Below are 22,175 nucleotides of genomic sequence, written 5' to 3'. Positions count from 1 at the left end.
AAAATTTTGCGCTCTGCGTAAAATATCGCGTGCTGCGTAATATGTTGTGCGCTGCGTAATATATTGCTTGAAAATATGTAGTCGCAAGATAAATAACGCCAAGAACATCGCTTCTTAATTATGACAAGTGTCCTTTTAGTGAATCGAGCGAAAAATAAGAAGTGATAAGATTTTTAACGCATGCTATAAATAGCACTCCTTATTTTGGACTTTAGTGAATCGGGCCCAATATGTTTTAATTTCTATGTTAAAGGACAAGGAAACTGTAATTCACATGGAGGTGAGCAGTGTGTATGTGCACAATCCTGCACAGACAAAGGGACCATTGGTAGGAGGGAGAAGATACTCCCAAGCACAGCCAAAAACAGCAAAAGAGACCACTTGGAGAAGACAGAAGATGGAGCTGTGCTACTATTAGGAACATACCATAGTCCGCTTTGTTTCTTATTCAAAAAGAGCACTGGCCTAGGGTCAGATTTTAGTGATTATATTGACTGGGGAAGGACTTAGAGGTTGGCACCCCCCCAGTGAACTGCAGTTTCATTATTGTCGTTCCTATAAACATCCATCCCACTTAAGTGCAAGAATTGATAGATAATAAATATCTGTAAGAAAAACATTAATGTAGATCATTTATTATACTTCCATTACAGCCCAGTGAGGTTTTTTTTATAATAGTTCCACTATAGATTTTACAGTTATTTTACATTTATATTATTATTTAGGTACGTAATTAAAGAGTTCTCTATGAGCATAAAGGTGTCTGTTTTTGTCGTGACTGACCTGATATTTAAGTGTAATTTTTGTAACGGTGGACAGAGTAATGGGGCAATTGGAGTTTGATTAGGACCTTTATTGGTTGCATGATTAAACTGGTAAGGAAAGCCCATCAAGGGCATCATTATATAGTTAAATCTTAATATTTCCAACAAAGAAAAATAAAATATTAGCCCACTGCAGGCATTAAATAGCATGTTTATATCTGTTTTTCTTCACCGAGATGATAGAAGTCCCCCCTGCTTTTTCCAAGGGGAGTTAAATAAGCTGGGCACATGGGCTACCACACAGTGCATATACAATGCCAGTGGTTTCTTCCGTTGGGGCAGAAGCATCCAACACTGCCATTTCAGCTTGTTTTACTTGAAATGCATTAGTATAGCAGTGTAGGGGACTGGTGCTCTTTAGCCAAAAAGTATGTTTGTTTTGGCTGGAATACACCACTTTCTTATTTTGCCAATTTATTCCCATGCAAAGGAATTGGAAGCAACAGAGGGTGCTTCTGTGCAGGTGGTGAATATGTTCCTTGTTTTCTATTTCCATTTTTATGAATACAGCATGCAAATATGGACTAGTCTCATTATTTCTTCTTAACAGATCTTGTTTTTCTCATTTATTAATTTGGACAGAAAAAAAGGTCTGAATTGAAACAAGGCACCTATGATTTTACTGCAAAACTCTTTGGTGAGAAAAAAGTTTGGTGTATAAATAACTGCTGTTTAGGGGATAAACATCATATAAACAAAACCATTTGACGTACCCTTGGTTGACTATAGTGCTCCAAGGACATTGTGATAACGTTAAGGCAAATGATGATTGTAATGAAAATATCCAAGTAGTGGCTGGTGCAGACGGAATGAATAAGGAGGCGAGCAGGACAATAGGTGGCATAGTACGGTAAGCGCTGGGCTTCTGTATGAACAGAACAGAGAGAGGCTTTAGGGACAAATCCCACTGAGATATGATAAAGAGAAAAAGATTGATAAGGAAGGAAGATAAGCAGAGAATGTCAAGTAGAAAGAAGAAAGATAAAACTGGCATTGTAAAAAAGTATAGAAGGCTGTAATCCACATCACTGTGAGCAAAAACACGCACAAAACAAACGGCTAATTGGAGTGAAAAAAGTCAGATATGGACAAGTCTGGGGCTAAAAACCAGGATGCACACAAACAGTAAGAGACATAGACATGCAAACTCATATTTACAGAATTTTTCGGTTTGCTATTAAAGCCACAGTGAAAGAACCAAAGTATGGCTTTCAGTTAAAGAGCGTCTTTTATGGAACAGCAATTATAAACAACAGCCTAAATGGCACTGGTGTATTATGAAGATAAATAATACAAAGCACATCAGGGTTTTCAAGCTGCTGTTGAACAAAACTCTCTAGCCTGCAGGGGAAGCGCCAATAACAGTGCAAATAAACACATCAGACTTGCAGACAGGGTTGCCACCCATTCATTCTTTAAAACCCAAATATTTCTAAAGGAAGGAAGCAAGCAAAATTACTTATCAGTTGTTTAGTTGTAATATAATGGAATTAGTTCTGTGTAGAAAGTAGAACCTCCAAATCTCATTTACTAATGCAAATGTAAAACATTAGATTGGACACAAAACTGAGTGTTGTTCTTATAGGTACTTGACCAATACATACTCCTTTATAATATGTGGCCAGTGCCAATGTGTCCCTTCTGCCTACGCTGATGCATTATGCACAACAGCATGTATTGACTCAAGGAATCCATAGAACAATTGCTGGATTGCTGGCTGCCAGGCAGTCATTCCATGGTACCTTTTGTGGGTTGTGCAAAGTAAGTAAGTTTTATGAGAGAGGTCTATGTAAATACAGCCATAAGCACTCTCAGAACTGCTGCTCTGAGTCCTCTGTGAAAAGAAACAATGTGTTTCTTTCCTTCTAATGTGCACATACGAGTTTGTCTCAGACTTCCTTCTCTCAGCTCAAACCTTCAGGGCTCGGGCTTGAGTATGCCAAGCTTGCTCCCCTCTCCCTCTCTCCCTTACCCCCTCACTTCTCCCTTCTCCTCTCCCTAAGACCAGAGCTACCAGGCAGCAGCCTTCAAGGAGACCCAGTGTTGTCAGACCAAGCTAAAATGGCAGCTGCTATTTTAAACAAACAAAGGGAGCTTATAGGGCTCTTTACTATTTAAAGAATAAATAGTGCGTTCTAGCCTGCGCTGTTGAAGTTGATGGAATTTAATCAAGATTTCTTTTTCCACTGTGTGAGTGTACAAAAATAACCAGAATTAAAAATCTGAAATATTGGTCTCCCCAATTTTGTGGGTAAAAACAATTTGTGTCCAAAAATTGTGCTTTTTACAATGCACTGTAAATGAGGCTTTGTAGCCAATTACTGTCCATTTTTAAGAGAATTTGAAAATAGAACAAGCCCTGAACTGTTGTAGTAAATTGGACAGGTGGCAACCCTACCTGCAGACGGTTACAAATGATACAACATCCTTCTTCGCTTGTCAAGCTTTCTTCTCTCCCCCTTCTCTAGATTTCCTTTTAAAGGATTTTCCTGTCTGATCTCACATGTTTGAGAAGTTTGTTGGTAACCTTTGTTTGCAGGGCTTTCATGCTTTCTAGAGATTATTTGTATCCATCCAATAACTACTGTATAGTTATTACTAAAAGAACATTGAGAATGGCAGACCATGGAGTGGGTCAATGTACTACTAATTGATTGCTTCCCATTGATAGCTCTCAGCATTAAGGTTTAGGGGAACGTTTTATATATTTTTTAGGGAGAAAACTTATATTTCTGATGGTCTTCATTACCACAAGTTCCTCATTATAAGGAGCTAAAAGTTAATGTATGCAAAACAAAGAAAATCTGAGATCTTTCAAATTTCAGCTCTAGGTTGACATGTAAGTGTAGCAAAATAAATGCTAAAATAAAAAGTGAAGTTTTTTTTAAAAATCTAAAATGTGAATGATATATTATGGTGACTAAAAGCAGCACTGAAGGCAGGAGGAAGAAATGAGGAAGAAGTTATAGGTCCTACGAACCAACCAAACACTTAGGCTTTCTCTTACTCCTTCGTTTTTTCTCCAGGCGCCTCAAGCGTTTTTCTTCTCGTCTTCGGGCCTCCTCGGCTTCCTGATGCTGCCGACATTTGTGAAAGTTCTCAACCACGACACCCACAAACATGTTCAGTACAAAGAAACTGACGATCAGCAGAAATGAGATAAAGTACAGCAACATCCATGGGTTGTGATTGGTCACTGGCTGGAAAAAAGAGAAACCCTTCTTAGTTGAGTAGCAGAAGACTCTCTGTAGCCTAATATGGTTTGGTTCAGGCATAAAGAAGACAGTACACAAAGTGACATGATGGAGAACTTCTATTAAATGTTTGTGGTAACCCTCTTAATTAACAACACCTTAATCTCACAGAGAAAATAACAATGTTAATTATTGTCTTTTAATTCAATTAGTACAATGTGATAGAACTGGGAAGTCCAACTTTCTGAAGAACTTTAAATATATCTCCAATATTGCCTCTAATCAGTGACCACAGCCTGTACCAGCAAAGTGCATAATTCATCTCTAGATTATGTTTGTAGCTGTGATTGCATGGTTACTAAATACAAGCCAATTGGTTTCTACCATAAAGACCAGTTCTTCATTAATCTAAAGGTTTTCTACCATAGTGACCTCACATTTACAGCGTGAGAATTAATCTTTGTGGTGGAAGACAGGCAGTTACACTTAGGGGGAGATTTAATAATCCACGAACGGTCCGAAGGCGTCCGAATGCGTTTTTTCGTAATGATCGGTAGTTTTCGTCGCCATCGCAACTTTTTCGTATGTTCCGCGACTTTTTCGTATATTTTCCGCAACTTTTCTGTCGCCGCCGCGAAAAAATCGGATTGGTTTTTCCGCCATTTACAACCGATCAATACAAAAAAATTGCGACGGTGCCGAAATAGTTGCGCAAAATCCGATAAAGTTGCAATGGCAACAAAAAAGTTGCGATAAATATGAAAAAATCACGATGGCGACGAAAAAGTCAGAAATTTTTTTGTTTCCAATACGATTTTTTCCCTTTCGGGATTCGGAAGTGTATTGGAGATGTGCTGCAAAATCTCAAAGCGTTTGTCCTGATTTTCTGATTTTTTGTACCTGTTGGTCCACTGCCACGGCATCAAGTCCATTATACATTATATTAACCCATCCGTCCTTTGATGCCAGGACAAAAAGCGACATTAATGCCTGAAATGAGATAAAAATTACATAATTTTTTTTATAAATTTTGTATACAGGTATCTGCAATGATGATCAGCATGAATAAACAAAACGTTGTTAATTGGCTGAAAGCAATTACCTGCCCCAGGTTATCGAAATTGTACTTATGGTGCACCCATTTATAATTGGCCGCCTCACAGTCTGACTTATTGGTGACATTTCGAACGTCCACCCCAAGGCAGTAGAAAAATTTACCCTTAAAAAGCTGAAATGAGTAAGAAAAACGAGTAACGCATGATTCATAATGACACAGTATAATTTTCTTCTTAGACGTAGCGGTGAGAATGCACAAATCAGCCGCACGTATTGTCATGCAAATAGTATCAAATGAAAGCTGTTTCCTTGCATATCTGAATCCAGCACTGGCCTTCTCTATACTCCCCCACAATGCAATTCTCCTTATATTTTAACATACCAGTTAAGATTTATTATAATCCTAAAAAATACTTTGTAAGGAAGCAATAACATATGTGTTTACAGTTGGGTGATGGCCTGTTGATGTGGTTGGCACTGGGGAAAAAGGATTGGATCAGCCAGATTTGGCCCAACAGACTGGTGGCTAAATAAGCAAAAATCCACATTCGTGGCTGGCAGATCTTATCGTGCATGCCCAGATATAGACTGCAATTGCAAAGAATACAGTGTGCAACTAGATGTGTTACAGAAATACTTAAGCCTTTGTCTCATTGATAATGAGCAGTATAAATCTGCCCTATCCAACCTGCAAACCCCCAACAGCAACAGCTTCTACTGTCACTGAGATGCTGGGAACTGCAGCTGTCCATCATCTCGAAATATTCAAGTATCATATGCATGATCTTTATGGTGAAAATATTTTATATATTTTATGTATAGAGAGCACTCACGGCATTATAGTGTAGAAAAAGTCTGTTTATTTAGTCACCGCATCAACGCGTTTCAATCCCCACAGGATCGTCATCAGGATGTATATATATATAAATTTTGCTCAACCATTGTGGGTTCAGGTTGGGTGCAGGACAGACTAGGAAAGTACACATTCCTCTGATTCAAAAGTTTCTCTGTCTTGAATACTAAGGCACGCACAGAAGAAGTGTATAGAGCCGAAATACACAAGTGTGGGTCCTACACTGGACCATTTTGTGGGTTGGGGGTTGGGTGTTGGTTAAGGTTTTGCTGGTTGTGGTTGGGTGCGGGTTGAGTTTTTCCTGACCCACACATCATTATTACATAGACCAAGACCATTTCAGTTGCCTAGCCAGCACAGAACAGCTGATATAATCCTACAGTGCCTACTCAGGGGTTATTGATTAAGTGCTGAATGAGTTCACTAGCTGGGAAAGTCAGATTTTGTTACTGTAACCTATTACATTGTGGTGTTGCCTTGTTATTCAGTATACCATTAATTACAGATTTACCTGTAGAATAAAAATCATTTTACAGAACAGACAGCAAAGAAATGACAGGTACTACCTGCACACCAAGGATTCCAAAAATAATAAAGAAGGCACAGCAGATCAGAACTATGTTTCCAATGGGTTTTAGAGAAGAAATCAGGGTCTCCACCACCAGCTTCAGGCCAGGGGCTCTACTGATAACCCTGAGTGGGGAAAAAACCAACACTTTTTTATAATGAACTAGAACACAAACTCTTACAATTATATTTCATTAGAGAAATGCTAATAGCATGGCATCTCAGTGGCTAACATGGAGCAGTGTTTCCAGCCACACACCTCTCATATCAGTAACTTATACAGTCATCTGGACTTAGCGTTTTTTAGTAACAGACAAATATTTTATAGCATTATTTTATCCAGAAATCTGCTCAAATAGTTCTTCTTTTCATTGAATTCTTTTTATAAAGAACTTGAGTGTTTCCTTTTTGTCAAAACTAGAGAAAAAATTACCACTGTAATTGTCCCAATTGCCCAAATTATCTCACCACCAAGCTGTTTTATGAAGAAACAGGTGATGGGCAAATTGGAAAAAATTTTGCAAACTGCTGAAAATTTTTCGAAATGGCGTAAATCTCCCAAAATGCAGCAATCGCGCATCTTTTTTGTGACTTATTTGATGAAACTGCAGCTGGTTTTTGATGCCACTGCAACTTTTTTTGACACAAGCGCAACTTTTTCCTCACTAGCCAAATGTTTGTAGCAGTTTCACAAAAAAATTTTGAAATGCAGAAATTCGTGGCAAATCCATACCTGGCCAAAAATTTTGCTCTTCACTAGAAAAAACACTTCCATGTTCTCTTCCTTGCCCCTGGATATTTGCATTGACAACCCATCTAGCTAGGAAAGGGTTAAGTATTTTGCGGCATGACCTGCCTGTAAGTAATAGAATTATTCTAACCCCAGACTTCTCATTTCTTTACCTGAGAGGTCGCAATGTCCTCAAAAGCCGAAGAACCCTTAAGACACCCAGAATTTTTGCTCCACCGGCTGAAGCTACAGACACCACAATATCAATGAGGGATACAAAGACGAGAAACCCATCCAGAATATTCCAGCTGCTCCGGAGGTAAGCTTGATCCCCAAAGTAAAGTCCCAGAGAGACCACCTACAGAATGGCAGGGAAGGAAAACTAAAGATGTGTTATACTACAACAGAAATAAGAAGCAATGTATTTCCATAGATAAAGTAAGGAAATGAGCAGTACATTAATCACTGAGATAACTCTGAGTCCACTGGACACAAAATAAATGACTTACCTTCAATGTCATTTCAGCTACAAAAATGGCTGTGAAGATATAATTTGATATACTCAGGAACAGCCTTTCCTGTAAAAAGATAAATGAGAGAAACAGTCTATTCCCACAGATATGAGTAGCGGTTATTAGAAATCAAATTTGCAGGCATCATTTAAAAAGATTTTAAAGGACTCCAGATTTACTGTATAGCTTCCCACCAGGGCTGTGCGCTATTATATACAGCTCTCTGGTTAGGGGGACACACTAACAGACCCCCCTACTGAACCACAAGCTTCCCCGCATTGGTAAAATGGTGGACACTGTAATCAATGCAGATGAACTGAAATACACAGATTAAAAGGCAAGTAGAGGGCAATTTAAATTGGGCATGTTTTAATTAGTATAAGGAGTAAGGACCACAGGCTGCTGTGCAGTTCACTCCTGCAGAAAGCTGGATACGAGGGGGGGGGGTGCTTCAGCACATCAAGTACCCTTGTGCCTTAGGGGAGGGCCGCACTGTTAATTGGCTTTGCCCCTGACAACAGTTCAGCAGACTGAGAGACCTTCTTATCTGTGCTACTTTTACTGGGGAAAAAAACTCTCTAGTCACATAATAAACACCTGGAAGAAATGCTGAACTGGAAACAGATTCCACCTGGCTGTTATTTATGTATATTGGGCAACTATACTGCCAAACACCCCCAAAAACTGCCTAGGAAAAGCTGGAAATTGTTCCTGCATTTCATCTTGCTCTTTAAAATTGTGGAGGCAAAACATCTATACTGCAGTAAAAAGTGATAGTGCATCATATACAAGCAGATGTAAACGTTCCTGTACCCGAGAGAACCCGAGAGAACCCAAGATATAATGTTTCTAATATAGTTAGTTAGGCAAAAATGTAATCTATAAAGGCTGGAATGGGCAGATGTCTAACATAATAGCCAGAACTCTACTTCCTGCTTTACAGCTCTCTAAGCTGTTAGCAGTCAGTAACCAATCAGTGACTTGAGGGGGGCCACATGGGACATAACTGCTTAGTTATTTTGCATTTGAATCTGACCTGCGTGCTCACAAACTAACTGAACAGTTATGTCCCATGTGGCCCCATGTGACTAACTAAGAGGTTAAAGAGCTGTAAGGGAGGTGACAGACGGGGAGATTAGTCGCCCTGCGACAAATCTTCGTTGCCACCGTCGATTTCCATTCTTGCCGGTGGGATGGCACTGAGGGGAGATTAGTCACCCGCAGCAACGAAGATTTGTTGGGGGCAACTAATCTCCCCTAAAGGAGGTGTTTGGGCTTCTACCTTTTAATCGCTTTTACTGTTGTACATACTGTAAGTAGCCTGCATTGAGCAGGGTTTTATCTTTTCATTAAACTATTTACACTATTATTGCCTCTTTCTCCATTCTACAATATATTGAGGATTTTGATCCCACTCCAATCAAGGCCCGGCTGGGTTGATCTATATGCTGCATATGTAAAGGTGTCTGGTGAGCATATATACTAGACACTTTGATCGGGTGTTTCACATTGTCTTAAGCAATTTGCCAAAGCACTTTTGGGATTTGGTGCACATATTATTCATTCGATCTGCACTATATTTTGTTTTTGTTTTTTATTTTCATGCGCTTCTACCGATATTTCTACATGCACAAAGGAGGTTTTATGTTAGATATCTGCCTACTCCAGACTTTATAGATTACATTTTTGCCTAACTAACTATATTAGAAACATTTTTTATTTTGCGCAGTCTGTCTCTTTTACCCAGTTTCATTTTTACACTGAACTGTTCCTTTAAACATTAAAAACAGATTTAAAAAAAAAAAAAAAATTTCCATAGGAAAAAGACATACAAAAACAGAACAACTCTTTTACTTCAAAACATTGGAAGCACAAGCAGCATAGAGCTTCTGCTGAGCAGTGCCCAACCAAGATATTAAAGCGAGCTGTCTCTTACCGTACTCTTGTGCTCTATCTGAGGCCTCTCCAAGGCGATAGTAATGCAGTTGAGGAAGATGAAGGCAAGGACCACATAGTCAAAAAGCTTGTGCGCAATTATTGTTTGGCACATGATGCGGAACCTACATGGAACCAATCAGTCAATGTTTGGATTCTAATGCACGACAGACCCAATAATAGGCACTGTAAAGAATTCCAGTTCAACTTCTACCCTGCTTGCTGTTCTCTTTGTTATCAGTGTAATGCATACTGAAAACAGTAATAGATTAGGTCTGCATAAAACAGATAAGCACTTGTATATTTTCTGACTGCAGGAGCAGCTTGAGGATTTAGCAGTGATCTCTCCCAGATTATGCTGTGCAATACTCCTGTAATTAAAACCTGATGCCTGAACGTTACATTGCATAATACGGTGTAAAATGAAATAGTAAAGCTGAAAGAGCATCTGTACATATGTCCTGCGGAACACAGCATAAGCTCAGATTGAGGTAAAAAGAAAACCTACTTTATATAATTTGCCAGCTCTCCAGGCATAGCATGTATAACCTCCCACAGTTTTCATGGCAATTAATAAACTAAGAGTGGATTGAGGGTAAATCCATGTGTGTGTCCAGCATTGGAACAAGACTGAGTATAATTAAGTAGGTTCCTCTGAATATTTAAAACTCAGTTTTTGCATATCTTTAACCACTGCCATGAGAGGATTTTTTTTTTCTTAAAGCCTAATTCTAGAGAGATTTCACTTAATTTAGTAGAATTAATGCTAAATCAGAGGATTATGCCTTGTTGCATCAGGGCAGTTTTTTTTACTAAAGGACTAGATTAATTTCCATTTCTGTCAACTCTTTTTATGCTTGTTATCTGTGTTAAATAAGGTCATTGCTTACTCAGTAGGTATAATGGGATGTCTGGGTTCTACATTGCAGCCTGTCATTTCTCGTTCCTAGCTCTCAGGTAAAAAAATTCAGCAAGGCCCGAGCTACTGCAAAAAGTACATGCTAATGAAATCTGAGTAATAAGCTTTTTCAGTACTCATAGCTATATAGACCCTGATCACTAAACAAAGCAGAGATAGACTTATTTAAAGGCCCCTTACCTGTTCTGTGGGGAGAATAGAAATATAGACCAGTCCTCACGTAACTCGCACCAGTCTGGTCTGTACACTTCAATCATTTTCCGGATCCGGAAGCACAGACTCTGCAGAGAGATCATCAATAAATTGTCATGACCAGGCACATCTCCTCACTTCAATTCATTTTTACAAGTCGCTTGTTTACACTGAACTGGAGCTGCCAACTGTCACGATGCTAAAATCTGTCACTGTTTCTTGGCAATCTTTCTGAACATGTCCCAGTGTTTACACTGCTGAAAATTGAGTACAATACCAAGAAAAATTAATTTTCAGCTTTCTATTGTCATGAGTTTATTTCTCAGAAATGCAGCAAAGCAGGGATTTAACCTTCCCCCCTTGGTTGCTTGTTGCTATGCAGTTCAATGAACTTAGATAGAAAACTGGTGTTAAGAAAGGTGGGTTTTGGGATTCACACTGGTACAGGGATGTCAGGTGGTTTCTTTTTATTGGGTTATTTAAAATGGGGGGTAGACATGTTGGGCTTTTTGTGAAGCTTAAGTGAAATGAGAGACCACTTGTTTAAGAGAGGGTAACCTCAGTAAAAGGTAGAGAAGTCAGAGCCAATGAGCCCAAGGACTAGCTAGTATTAGGCTACATCCTACATTTACTTAATCTAGGAGTAAAAGATAGGTAGGTCAAGTTAATTGAGAAGTCTAAAGCACCACCAAGGAGTACAGAGATTTAATAGCCTCTTTGTTTGTCCAGTTAGCACCATGCATTAATGTTAATTTCATTTTGTCGAACCTGTTGTAGACTCAGTTTTTATTAACTCACATAATCTATTTCTTCTTCTTCCTCTTCCTTATCTTTGCGGTTATTCATTTTGGGAAACACTTCCTTCATGATTGGTGGAGTTTTCCCAATGGATTCACGATGTTCTTCTGGCATAGATGCTCCTTTGCAAGAGCCTCTATGATGGTTGGGATGAGTTACTGTATCCCCTGGGTTATCTGAAGAGCCTTTATTATCTAGAGACATTGCTCTTCTGTGCTTTAGGCTGGAGGATCTCCTGGAGTGACTTCTTTCCCTCTGTTCCTCCCCACGTGACAGCAATGATTCATGTTCAGTTGTGAATGTTCTTGGCTTTATACTGTGACGACGCCCTAAACTGTTCCAGCTTGATCTGCGGCTCCCCCATGCACTGCTTCTTCCCCAGTGTGAGGGTCGAGGCCCCATCTGTTTAATATAAGAATTAATTTATGAGAAGTCTCATATTCACTGTGCATGGAACACATATTAACCAATCAACAGGGCTTTAAAAAAAAGTGTGTAGGATTTGAGTAGACAAGGGCACAATGGAGCATGGCCTGGCAAGATAACACATGATAGGGCTCATTTACATGAGCAAAGTGCCATTTCGAGGAGCATGGAGCACATTTTGATGCAAATACCTTTAATGAAAGTGATTGTACAAGTTGCACACTGTACTTGCAGTTGTAAAAGAGCCCTAATGCCTTTTAGAGCCACCTATCATTTCACTTTGCTGTTGTTTTGCTGTTGTTTTTATTTTGATTTGCGTTTCAATATTTTGCTTATTCTGATTATCACAACACTCCACTTTGTTCTACATTACTTTATAACTGAAAAGCTCTATTAAGCAGGGCTATGTCAGTGCTCTATAAATACATCTTATTAATGTAATTATAATTGGTATAGCTCTGACAGTCAGTAGTATGGAATTTATAAATACTACATGCTTTTCTTGCTAAATAAAACAAGGGTCCTACCACACCTGACAAATCCTTAGTTTAGTTTTTGGCCTAAGTTCCTGATTTGACTCTTACCTGTGACCTCTGGTCGTAGGACGTTCTCCCCAGGGACATCACGCTACTCTTTCTGCAGCCAACAGTTACAAGAACTTGGTCCCTTTGAAGAGAATTCCTTGATGTATTCATTATGGTAGTGGGGATTTGTTGGGTCGGAATAGGGCTGTTTTCTAAATGTCCATTTGGAGTCATAGGTACTGAGCAAAGCTTGGAATCTAAGCACAAAAAAATAAATGATGAGAGGCCATGCAATATATCCCAATTACTGCTTCTTCTCCTTTATCTGATCTCAGTCTTTCATCCTTTAATGCAAGACATTAGGACACGTATTATCCTCATCAGCTTGCCACTTTATTTCATGTGTAATTCACACGCTTATTTTTCCCATTTGTATTTCTCAAAGAAGACATCATAATGGCGCACACTACTTATTCCCTCTGCTTTGAAAAAGAACTCCTTTCTAAAAAAATGCCCAACCTTTCCATTTCTCCCAAAAAAAGAAAACAAAAAAACTCCTAAGATTTAATATATTGAAAAGAAGCAACAATCTGACTTTCCAGTAAATTGAACACAATCAAAAAGAAGAGTAATTTGTCTGTTGATTAGTTATAGGCTCTGTAAATAATTGCCTCATTTTTTAAATGTGTTCTCAAGAAGAAAAATATCTATGAAGGCAGCCAACAAATACCAACAAATACAGAGTATTGATTTCAGCAGAGTGCATTGCAGTGAGTACCATGAAATGTTTTGGCAAAGATAATTTTATCAGAGATATGAGCTATCTATGCTATGCAATGTCATGCTTTTATGAAACTCTTCATTAAATTGAATGTCCTTTTACAGGATATATACATAGGGTTGCAGGGCTAACTACTTTACTCCACATAACATCAAAAAGCACCTGAGAGGTCAGCATCCCAAGATTCCTTAGATATTTCATAGCTAAGAATACTTCATATTAATTTTCTAACTGCTGGAGAAAAGAATTGGTGGATCTATCTATATCTATCTATCTATCTATCTTCTATCATCTATCATCTATCATCTATCTATCTATCTATCTATCTATCTATCTATCTATCTATCTATTATCTATCTATCAATCTATCTATCTATCATCTATCTATCTATTATCTATCTATCTATCTAGCTATCTATTATCTATTATCTATCTATCTATCATCTATCTATCTATTATCTATCTATCTATCTATCTATTATCTATCTATCTATCTATTATCTATCTATCTATCTAGCTATCTATTATCTATTATCTATCTATCTATCAATCATCTATCTATCTATTATCTATCTATCTATCTATCTATTATCTATCTATCATCTATCTATTATCTATCTATCTATCTATTATCTATCTATCTATCTATCTATCTATCATCTATCTATCTATCTATCTATCTATCTATCTATCTATCTATCTATTATCTATCTATCTATCTATCTATCTATCATCTATCTATCTATCTATCTATCTATTATCTATCTATCTATCTATCTAGCTATCTATTATCTATCTATCTATCTATCTATCTATCTATCATCTATCTATCTATCTATTATCTATCTATCTATCATCTATCTATCTATCATCTATCTATTATCTATCTATCTATCTATCTATCTATCTATCTATCTATTATCTATTATCTATCTATCTATCTATCTATCTATCTATTATCTATCTATCTATCTAGCTATCTATCATCTATTATCTATCTATCTATCTATCTATTTATCAGGCAGGTGGTGTTATGGCGCAGATCTTCCAATGACAATCATGATTGTTTTGAATTCTGAAGTGATAATCCCAACCTGTTTTTGTTTTTGCCTCCTATTCTTAATAGATTGTAATCTTAAAAAATTGTAATCTTTCCGGGTAAGGGGTCAAACGGGTTGAGGAGACCGCCTCATACATATGCAAATAGACCAAAGGGATTCTGGGAACAAATTCCTTAAGGCTCCTAAAAAAAATCCCATTTACATGGGTTTATCCTATAGGCTAAAGTTTTGCTTTCAAAACCCAGTGGGTAAGCTTTAGCCTATAGGATAAACCCATGTAAATGGGATTTTTTTTAGAAGCCTTAAATAATTTGTTCCCAGAACCCCTTTGGTCTATTCGGATAAGGGGTCCAATACCTGTGCATACATAGATATGATCTTATTTATCTTGATTGTTTTATTGATTGATTTATCTTGATTGATTTATCTTGAATATATCTTGATTTATATTGATCTTATTTATCTTATTTATCCAGCTTGCTCTTTACTAAATACCATATACTTACTGGAGCAAGTTACATCAATGAGGGCCATTTAGTATATTGGAATAAATTGTTAGTGTAAATAAACGGTGTTGTTGCTGCTCTAGTCAGAATGCTTCTAATGAACCAAGCAATATGGAGGCTTCTATTCATTAATCTTTTTTAACTGCAAAAAATGTTATATACAAACAATATATATATATAGTGTATCCGAATGACTGGGGGGGGGGGGGGGGGTGAAATATGTATCTAGGGGATGCTGGGGGCTGCTAGGAAGCCAGAAGGAGAATTGATTTACCACGCAGACCAAGAGTGGTGCCGCCAGAGGCTATAAAGGGCTCCTTGCAGCCATTTTCCAGGGATACCAGTCAGAAAAGTAAGGTGTATGATGCCTTTGTTATATGCTTCTTTAGGAGAAGAGGCCTTGAGGTGCCCTCCTGGCACTGAGTGAGTTACCCCTAGAAATCAGTAAATAAACTGCCACTAAAAGGATACTGGAAAAAATGCAAGAAAGTGGCCCCTTTGTGATAGAATGATAGCACTTAGTTAGTTAGGCTGTGTATCTATACTGCAGATAAAAAAATAAATAGGTTTGTTTTAAAATAACCTCTTTATTTCCCTATGTTATTGTATGATATAGCAGCTAGAGTCAACATTGTGGCACAATAAATCAGAGTAATTGTTTAATTCAGTATAAATAAGGGCCTGGGAAGGCTGGCACTGGGGGAATGAAACCCTGCCCTCAGTTAAATCATTTTAGACAATGTGCAGAGCTGCGTAACACTGGAGGGTACTGCTGGAGGGGGCAGTCAAATACCCAGAAGGATTATGTAGATTTTCTTTTATTTCCCTAAGACCCAAAAGTATTTCTAAAGACTGTGTTTTCTTTTATTTGCCTAATGCTGGGAAAATTACATCTGCTGTAGGTAAGGTTGGCAGATGCTGGCAGTTGGCACACAGTCACTTTCAGTAATGCCATGCTAACATACTGTAATAGATCAGGGATGTCAAGAACAGTTGTTATGAGCAATTGCTCCCAATGTTGCCAGCCAGATAGCGGAGATGCAGGGAGCTGTAGTTCAGAACAGGATTTGGCATCTTTAGAGTAAATAATGTTTAATAACAAGAAAAGTGTTAAAGAATGGCTAATTGCCTTTGTGTCTTAGGGAAGTGATTTCCTTTCAGCTCTCTGCCCTGGCATACGTCCCCATACTCTGGCTCTGGGATTTGCAACCTGTGGCTCTCCAGCTGTTGTTAAACTACAGGTCCCTCACATCCCACTTCAGTAACAGCTGGAGAACCACAGGTTTCCTGCCCGATGCTGGTTAGCTGGCACAGACGTGCAGCTGTAGAGGAACTTGCACTGCTATCAAAGAGTTGTTTTTCCATTGGCATCTTTTACAGTGAGAGGTGCAATGCATATAAGAGCTACACTACACTGGATATAGGCAGGTTTTAAATTGCACCAATGTAGCAACCCATAATGCATATTATACTATGGATTACTACACGGATGCAATTTAGCACCTACATTAGGAAACTGTCCCTGTACTATCCTTCAACTTGATCTTTTTTAAATTTGGTATTATACCTTGGAGTGCTTTTCACTAAATTACTCAATAGTGCAGTTAATATGCATGGGGCCCCGTTGCAGCCTGCACGCAGTAGTGCTCCCAACGTGTGAGTCTCAATGATGTGCAAGTTAGTAGACAGGTACAGAAATGGTGGGCAAGTGGATACAGTGCTTCTAATTGCAGGCAGCCCTGTATTTATCATAAAACACAGGTTTCCACAATCCATTTTAGAGGTGCAGAGAGGCAGGTTGAGCCTGTTTGCATTTTGCACCCTGCCTTGCATGTACAGTAGTAAATGATCTCCATATACTCATATATAATGGACACACCCTACAATTGCATTTGTTAAAGGACAGTAATGCTCACCAGTGCCAGAACTAGGTGTAGGCAGAAGAGGCACATGCCTAGGGTGCAATGATGGGGCAGCGAGGGTGCCTATGGCACCAGGACTAGCTTTGAACAGTCTACTAGAAGTTAGAAAGACAAAAGCAAAACATTTTAATTGGTTGCTATTGGTAATTGCAGTAGTGCAATTAAATGACGTATGTCAGTAAATTATCCTCACTGGCTCAGCCGGTGGTGTTTTCTTTAAAAAAAAATGTATTATAAAGGACTGTCCTGATATTTCCCTATAGATCCACTCAATATGTGTGATTGCAGGGATTTCAACAGGGCCTACATGCGACATTTCCCATAACTATGTAATAAGGTAAGCCGTACATCAGGGATCCCCAATCTTTCTTACTCATGAGCCACAGTCAATAGTAAAAAGACTTGGGGAGCAACACAAGCACCATAAAAGTTCATGGAGGTGCCAAATAAGGGCTAAGATTGGCTATTAGGCAGCCTCTATGCACACTATCAGCTTACAGGGGGGCTTTATTTGGTAGCAAATCTTGTTTTTATTCAACCAAAACTTGCCCCCAAGTCAGGAATTCAAAACTAACTATCTGGTTTGGGGGCACTGAGAGCAACTGATTGGGGATCACTGCCCTACATAGTACATTGTTCATGTAAAAAATACATACTTAAAGGCAATTTTGAAAGGAAGAGCAGCACATTCTGAATCATGCCTATACTATAGGGAATGCACTTCTAGTAATCATACCTGTTTCAAAGGGAATGTTGGGTCGCATGTGTGGGGAATGAAAAAATCCTGCGTAGCATTGTACAAAACATTTCTCATCATGTAAGTTTGTAGCACCTGTGGGTGCAAAATGGAAAGGCAGCACTGGAATCACCACCTGCTCAAGGCACCAAGCAAGTGCAACTGGCAAATAGCCTCTCAGCACAAGCAGCTATAAACACCTTCATTAGTGGAACTTATTTGCCCATCTGTCCAGATTTATTTCTGAGCCCTGCCTGTACCTGCTTGTTCCTGCATTCTTGTCTTGTTCCTGTGGATTTACAAGTTTTCTAAAAAAAAAAAAAAAAAAGAGAGAGAATCTTCTTACCAGATGGAGATTCAGCTTCCCGATATTTATCACATTCCTCCATATTGGAGGAACTCCTTTCCTCATCAGAATAAGATCTGTTGGCATCTCCCTATTTAGAAATAAACATTTGTAAAGCTGTTAGTCATCCCTAGTGATGGGCAGGTGGGTAGTCACAAACATATTGTAAAACTCTGGGTGTAACTATAATTGTACTGTATTCCATTCCCACTTGAATTGTAGATCAGCAAAAAACCTGCTGCAAGTTTATCCTTGCCATTGTATTGCATATCTTTACATCTCCCTTGTGTATATTACATACATAGTTACACAGGGTTGAAAAAAGACCATCAAGTTAAACCCTTTCAAGTGAACCCAGTACACACAAACCCATACTGACATATCTATCCACTCACATACAGACCCATACTGACCTATCTATCCACTCACATACAGACCCATACTGACCTATCTATCCACTCACATACAGACCCACACTGACCTATCTATCCACTCACATACAGACCCATACTGACCTATCTATCCACTCACATACAGACCCACACTGACCTATCTATACACTCACATACAGACCCATACTGACCTATCTATACACTCACATACAGACCCATACTGACCTATCTATCCACTCACATACAGACCCACACTGACCTATCTATACACTCACATACAGACCCATACTGACCTATCTATACACTCACATACAGACCCATACTGACCTATCTATCCACTCACATACAGACCCATACTGACCTATCTATACACTCACATACAGACCCATACTGACCTATCTATACACTCACATACAGACCCACACTGACCTATCTATACACTCACATACAGACCCACACTGACCTATCTATCCACTCACATACAGACCCATACTGACCTATCTATCCACTCACATACAGACCCATACTGACCTATCTATCCACTCACATACAGACCCATACTGACCTATCTATCCACTCACATACAGACCCATACTGACCTATCTATCCACTCACATACAGACCCACACTGACCTATCTATCCACTCACATACAGACCCATACTGACCTATCTATCCACTCACATACAGACCCATACTGACCTATCTATCCACTCACATACAGACCCACACTGACCTATCTATCCACTCACATACAGACCCATACTGACCTATCTATACACTCACATACAGACCCACACTGACCTATCTATCCACTCACATACAGACCCATACTGACCTATCTATCCACTCACATACAGACCCATACTGACCTATCTATCCACTCACATACAGACCCATACTGACCTATCTATCCACTCACATACAGACCCATACTGACCTATCTATCCACTCACATACAGACCCATACTGACCTATCTATCCACTCACATACAGACCCACACTGACCTATATATCCACTCACATACAGACCCATACTGACCTATCTATACACTCACATACAGACCCATACTGACCTATCAATCCACTCACATACAGACCCATACTGACCTATCTATACACTCACATACAGACCCACACTGACCTATCTATACGCTCACATACAGACCCATACTGATCTATCTATACACTCACATACAGACCCATACTGACCTATCTATCCACTCACATACAGACCCATACTGATCTATCTATCCACTCACATACAGACCCATACTGACCTATCTATCCACTCACATACAGACCCATACTGACCTATCTATACACTCACATACAGACCCACACTGACCTATCTATACGCTCACATACAGACCCATCCTGATCTATCTATACACTCACAAACAGACCCATACTGACCTATCTATACACTCACATACAGACCCATACTGACCTATCTATCCACTCACATACAGACCCATACTGACCTATCTATACACTCACATACAGACCCATACTGACCTATCTATACTACCACATACAAAAATCATATATACCAACATTAATACTCTGTAGATATTAGTATCACAATAGCCTTGGATATTATGCTTGTTCAAGAACTCATCCAAGCCCCTCTTAAAGGCATTAAGAGAATCTGCCATTACCACATCACTAGGAAGGGCATTCCCCAACCTCACTGCCCTCACTGTGAAAAAACCCCTACGCTACTTCAAATGGAAGCTCCCCCCATCTGCCTATAATCCCCTCTAATGTACTTGTACAGAGTAATCATGTCCCCTCACAAGCACCTTTTTCCTACATCCCCTACCCCAAATTCCTCTTCAAGTCATTTAACTCATAATCTCCACAACTGATCCACAGTTTATTCATTTAATACATTTTTATCTGCATCGCTTACACTTGCTCTGTGAAAATGGCTGACGAAAGACAGAAAGGCGTCTGTATTCTCTGATTAAGTAACTGAATGGAAACTGAAGAAGACTTTATAAAGAACAAGGGATATAACTATAGCCCAGCACAACAGATGGTAGAGACTAATTATAATTAGAGGCTTGTAATTGCTGGCTATTTAAACATGAAATCTTTCTAATGTGCATTAATATATGCGCAGCAAATGAATGCAGCTGTGCCATTTAGCTTGATTTAAATTACTAGTACAACCTGTAGACATGTGAAAGTGGTTAACTAAACATTAGGCTCTGTGCCGAATGTCACTTTGCACTGCCGGGCGGACAAGGATCTCTAAAGGGAGATGCACTAAATGACCATGTAAACTGCCAGATTTATAGAACTTCATACTTATTGAATATTCTGTCCCAAACTCTTGTTCTTTATTTTGTAATATTTGCTGATAATGTTAGTGATCCAGGGGGAAGGATTTGAAATGAATGGGGGCAAATTGTGACGGTAAGAAGCAAAGAGAGAGTGAGATTAAAACGTTGTGGTGTGAAGTGGCAGGTGTGTGGCACAGCAAGATAGTAGGGGTCATTCACGTTGACTCTGGACACAAGAGCAGGAGCACTAAAGGGCACAAATAAAGGGCAGGGGTCTGGCTTCCCTTTGCACCTAGTTCGGGGTTGAAAATTAAGTACTAGATACAGTATATAGTGCATCAACACTCTGTGGTTCAACTTTGACTTAACTTTTAGTATGTTATAGAATGTCCTATTCCTAGCAACTTTGTCATTGGTTTTTATTATTTATATTTTTTAAATGACTTGCCTTTTTCTTCTGCCTCAGCTTTGAAATTGGGGTCACTGACCCTGGCAGCCAAAAACTATTACTCTGTGAGGTTTTCATTTTTTTGTTGTTGTTACTTCTTCTACTTATCTTTTATTGCAGACCCTCCCCTATTCACATTTCCATCTCTTGTTCAAACCATTGCCTGGTTACTAGGGTAAATAAGACCCTGGCTACCAGATAGCTGCTCAAATACGGAGCTAGAAAGCTGCTGAATAAAAAGCTAAATAACTGAAAAACCATAAAAAATACATGATGAGCAATTGCAGATTGTCTTAGAATATCAATGTCTACATCATACCAAAATTTGATATAAAGGTAAACAACCCCTTTAAAGCCTACCACAGTGCAGATGGTAAGTATGGGGCTCTGTTGCAGCTGATGTCCAATGGGGTTCACTTACTGGTGTGTCTAAATGATGCACAAGTTAGGGGAAGGGAGGGGAAACTGGCAGTTTTTTTAAAGTGCAGAGCAGGGAGCAAAATACAAAAAAACATGGCAGATTAAGGCTATTTGCACGCTGCCCTGCACTTAGTTATTCTTTAAGGGGCAGAGTAGCGGTATAGTAGCTTTCTCAAGCCTTTGAAACCCTGGCAAATCATAAATCCCATCCCAAATTGAATATCATCAACCAATCTAGATACAGCACTATTTTGCATTATTTTTATGGAGAATTTCTATACATTTGTCTTAAAAATCAATTATACATGTATATTGCAAGCAACTTATGCTGCTCCTTTTTATAGAATTGCAACAAATGTGGCAAAAAAATGAACACAATGGGCCCGATTCACTAAAGTGCGATAAAACGTGCGCTATTTATAGCGTGCGGTAAAATTTTTATCGCGTCTTAATTTTCGCGACTTTTCGTACGATTCACTATAAGCATACTTGCGATATATTTTACGTGCGGTATTTCATGCGATATTTTTGTCGCAATAAATAGCGTGCGCTGTATTTTTCGCATACACGCTATTTATCGCATGCGCTAATTGTCGCGACATTACTCACGCGAAAATCGGCAGCATAAAATTGCCGACATTTTGCCCTGGGAGAGCACAGAGTGCTAGAGAGGTGCTGTATAAATGTTTATTTGCAAAAAAAAACCCCAAAACCCAATAAAAATATAAGTAAGAAAAAAAAAG

At 38.8% G+C, this 22,175-nt stretch overlaps 1 protein-coding gene across 1 annotated transcript in view; it reads right to left on the bottom strand.

Annotated features, from left to right (window-relative positions):
- The window catches only part of cacna1i (calcium channel, voltage-dependent, T type, alpha 1I subunit), a 163,886-nt gene that overhangs the window by 29,062 nt on the left and 112,649 nt on the right, over positions 1–22,175 (bottom strand). Inside the window, exons 13-24 of the mRNA XM_018093215.2 lie at positions 17,883–17,973; positions 12,591–12,787; positions 11,581–11,982; positions 10,771–10,871; positions 9,673–9,796; positions 7,734–7,802; positions 7,398–7,582; positions 6,494–6,620; positions 5,121–5,246; positions 4,919–5,008; positions 3,832–4,024; positions 1,538–1,689 (exon numbers count right to left, since the gene is read on the bottom strand). Of these exons, the coding sequence (XP_017948704.2) occupies positions 1,538–1,689; positions 3,832–4,024; positions 4,919–5,008; positions 5,121–5,246; positions 6,494–6,620; positions 7,398–7,582; positions 7,734–7,802; positions 9,673–9,796; positions 10,771–10,871; positions 11,581–11,982; positions 12,591–12,787; positions 17,883–17,973 (1,857 nt within the window). The remainder of the gene's footprint in view (positions 1–1,537; positions 1,690–3,831; positions 4,025–4,918; positions 5,009–5,120; positions 5,247–6,493; positions 6,621–7,397; positions 7,583–7,733; positions 7,803–9,672; positions 9,797–10,770; positions 10,872–11,580; positions 11,983–12,590; positions 12,788–17,882; positions 17,974–22,175) is intronic.

Source organism: Xenopus tropicalis, chromosome 4, assembly GCF_000004195.4.
Source record: "Xenopus tropicalis strain Nigerian chromosome 4, UCB_Xtro_10.0, whole genome shotgun sequence".
Lineage (NCBI taxonomy): Eukaryota > Metazoa > Chordata > Amphibia > Anura > Pipidae > Xenopus > Xenopus tropicalis.
The sequence above is the reverse complement of the archived record's forward strand: the minus strand, read 5'-3'. Positions and strand labels throughout refer to the sequence as shown.